General features: G+C 31.0%; 1 protein-coding gene across 1 annotated transcript; it reads right to left on the reverse strand.

Annotated features, from left to right (window-relative positions):
* Positions 1–736: 736 nt before the first annotated feature.
* Positions 737–1,853, reverse strand: LOC128922448 (jerky protein homolog-like). Its single transcript, XM_054232907.1, has 2 exons — positions 1,290–1,853; positions 737–1,228 (listed from the first exon to the last, which is right to left on the reverse strand). Exons 1-2 carry the CDS (start codon positions 1,650–1,652, stop codon positions 911–913), a joined length of 681 nt encoding a protein of 226 aa, XP_054088882.1. The 5' UTR covers positions 1,653–1,853; the 3' UTR covers positions 737–910.
* Between the last annotated feature and the right edge of the window lie 263 nt (positions 1,854–2,116).

Here is a 2,116-nt window from a genome sequence, read left to right on the forward strand (position 1 = left end):
AATTTCTTCAAAATATCTGAGAGACGTACCTATATTTTCGGTAAAAAAAAAATTAGAAGCTCTGAGGTCCTCATTTTTTATATATATGGGGCCTTGAAAACTTATGGTCCTGTTTCGACGATTTTTAGAAGAGCGATGCCACATTATAAATGCAGTATTTATGCAAAGTTCTGTTCCGATATCTTCACTAGTACTTACTTTATATATTGTAAAGTAATAGATTCAGATCTACTTCAAAGTTCTGATATATAGGAATTAGGCGTGGTTTTGAACCGATTTGGACTTTTTCACAACATATCACATGCAAGGAAAATATCACAAACCAAAATTCATTGAAATTTTGTCGAGTAGTTTCGAATTATTATCGTGGTCGCTAACAGATGAGTATGAATTAATTAGCACCGTAAATCAATAAAATGTTTTTAAATGGAACAGTTTTAATAAATTTTTGGTGTTTAGAAAAATATTTTTTTTAGTTGATAACAGAACAGAAAGTTCTTTAAAAATAAAAAAAGGATTTTGAAAATAAATTTATAATCTTTTTTAGAAATCATTGTATTTAGAAAAATAATAATTGTTGCTACTGATAACAAATATATATTAACTAATATCTGTATGCAAATATCCAAAAGTATTAACTCAATCTGCAGAACATATAACTTCACATAATTTAAATTTGTAAATACAGTGGTACTCCAATATAACGAATGATATAATGATGGGACCGTTCGTTAAACTGAAATATTCGTTATATCTGAAACGAAAACTAAATTAATATTGGTACATATATGTTTAAAAATAACTATTTATTCATGAATTCATAAGCATTGGTTGAAATAAATACATCTACAATGGAAAATGCATACAATAAGATTAATCAAAGTTGAATTTTATAACAAAAATATGAGTATTATTCAACTGAAAAGAAATTTGTTATGCTCATTTGCTTTTGTGGGCGAGAAATTTTGAGATCCTGTGCCTTTTGATGTAGGCTTTTCAATAAAAATATTTTTTCCTGTTCCACGTTGTTTTCTTCAGACCATTTGATACACTTCTCAAAGCAGTCGATGGCATCAGTATGCTTTATTGGCGGCACAGCTACAACTGCAGCGGTATCACCTTCCTCCGAAATTTCTATAGCTAGTTCATTTTCAGCACTCGGGTTCTCTTCTACAAGTACATTGACTACACTGTTCCATGCTTCAAAATCATCAGTGTTGAAGTTTGTCTAAAATTTTATTTGAATATTAATTTAAATTATTTCTACAAATGCATAAGTTAAACCGTACCTGGGGAAACACTGTATGGATAAAAGAAAGTGTGCTCTCCATAAGAGAAAGGTCTTCTCTGATTTGCAAATCTGCTAGAGGTATATTGTCCTCATCATCTTCATCGTCTGGTGTGGTTTTATTAATTAATATGTTTTTCCAACACTTCTCAAGAACAACCCCTGAAACTTTTTCCAAAGCTGCAGCAATAAGTTGAACTGCATTGAAAAGGGTGAGGTCCTTTAACGCTGTGTTTATATTTTCCTTTTGCACTACACTGCTCAGTAAAGAATTTCGGTAAAATAATTTGGTGAGGCGAATCGCGTTCTGGTCCATCGGTTGAATTAAAGCCGTTACATTCGGTGGCATAAACACTGTCCACATTTTTCCATCTGGAGTTACCAAATCTTCTTCTGGTGGATGACTAGGAGCGTTATCCAGGAGTAATATTGCTCGTTTTAGTATATTTCGACTTTCAAGAAAATCTTCAACCTATAATTAAAAGTATTATTAAGGAGTATTGAAGTGGAAACTGTTGTAATATACAAACCTGAACCATAAAAAAATAAATAGAATTCTTTAAAAAAATTGTAAGACAACCAAAACCAAATACAAACGCCATACATTCGTAATATCGAGTTTATCCAATTTTCAGCTTTCGTTATATAGAGTCATCAATGTATTCAAAAACAGCGTTCGTTATATTGAACATTCGTTATATCGGCGTTCGTTATACTGGAGCACCACTGTACTTAAAAATACAAGTAAATATCATATTTGTTGACAACAATACGCAATATTTGTATAAACTTGCTTAGAATACCACTCTGTAGCTAATATATTAGAGA

Source organism: Zeugodacus cucurbitae, chromosome 6 (assembly GCF_028554725.1).
Source record: "Zeugodacus cucurbitae isolate PBARC_wt_2022May chromosome 6, idZeuCucr1.2, whole genome shotgun sequence".
In the NCBI taxonomy this organism is placed as follows: Eukaryota; Metazoa; Arthropoda; class Insecta; order Diptera; family Tephritidae; genus Zeugodacus; species Zeugodacus cucurbitae.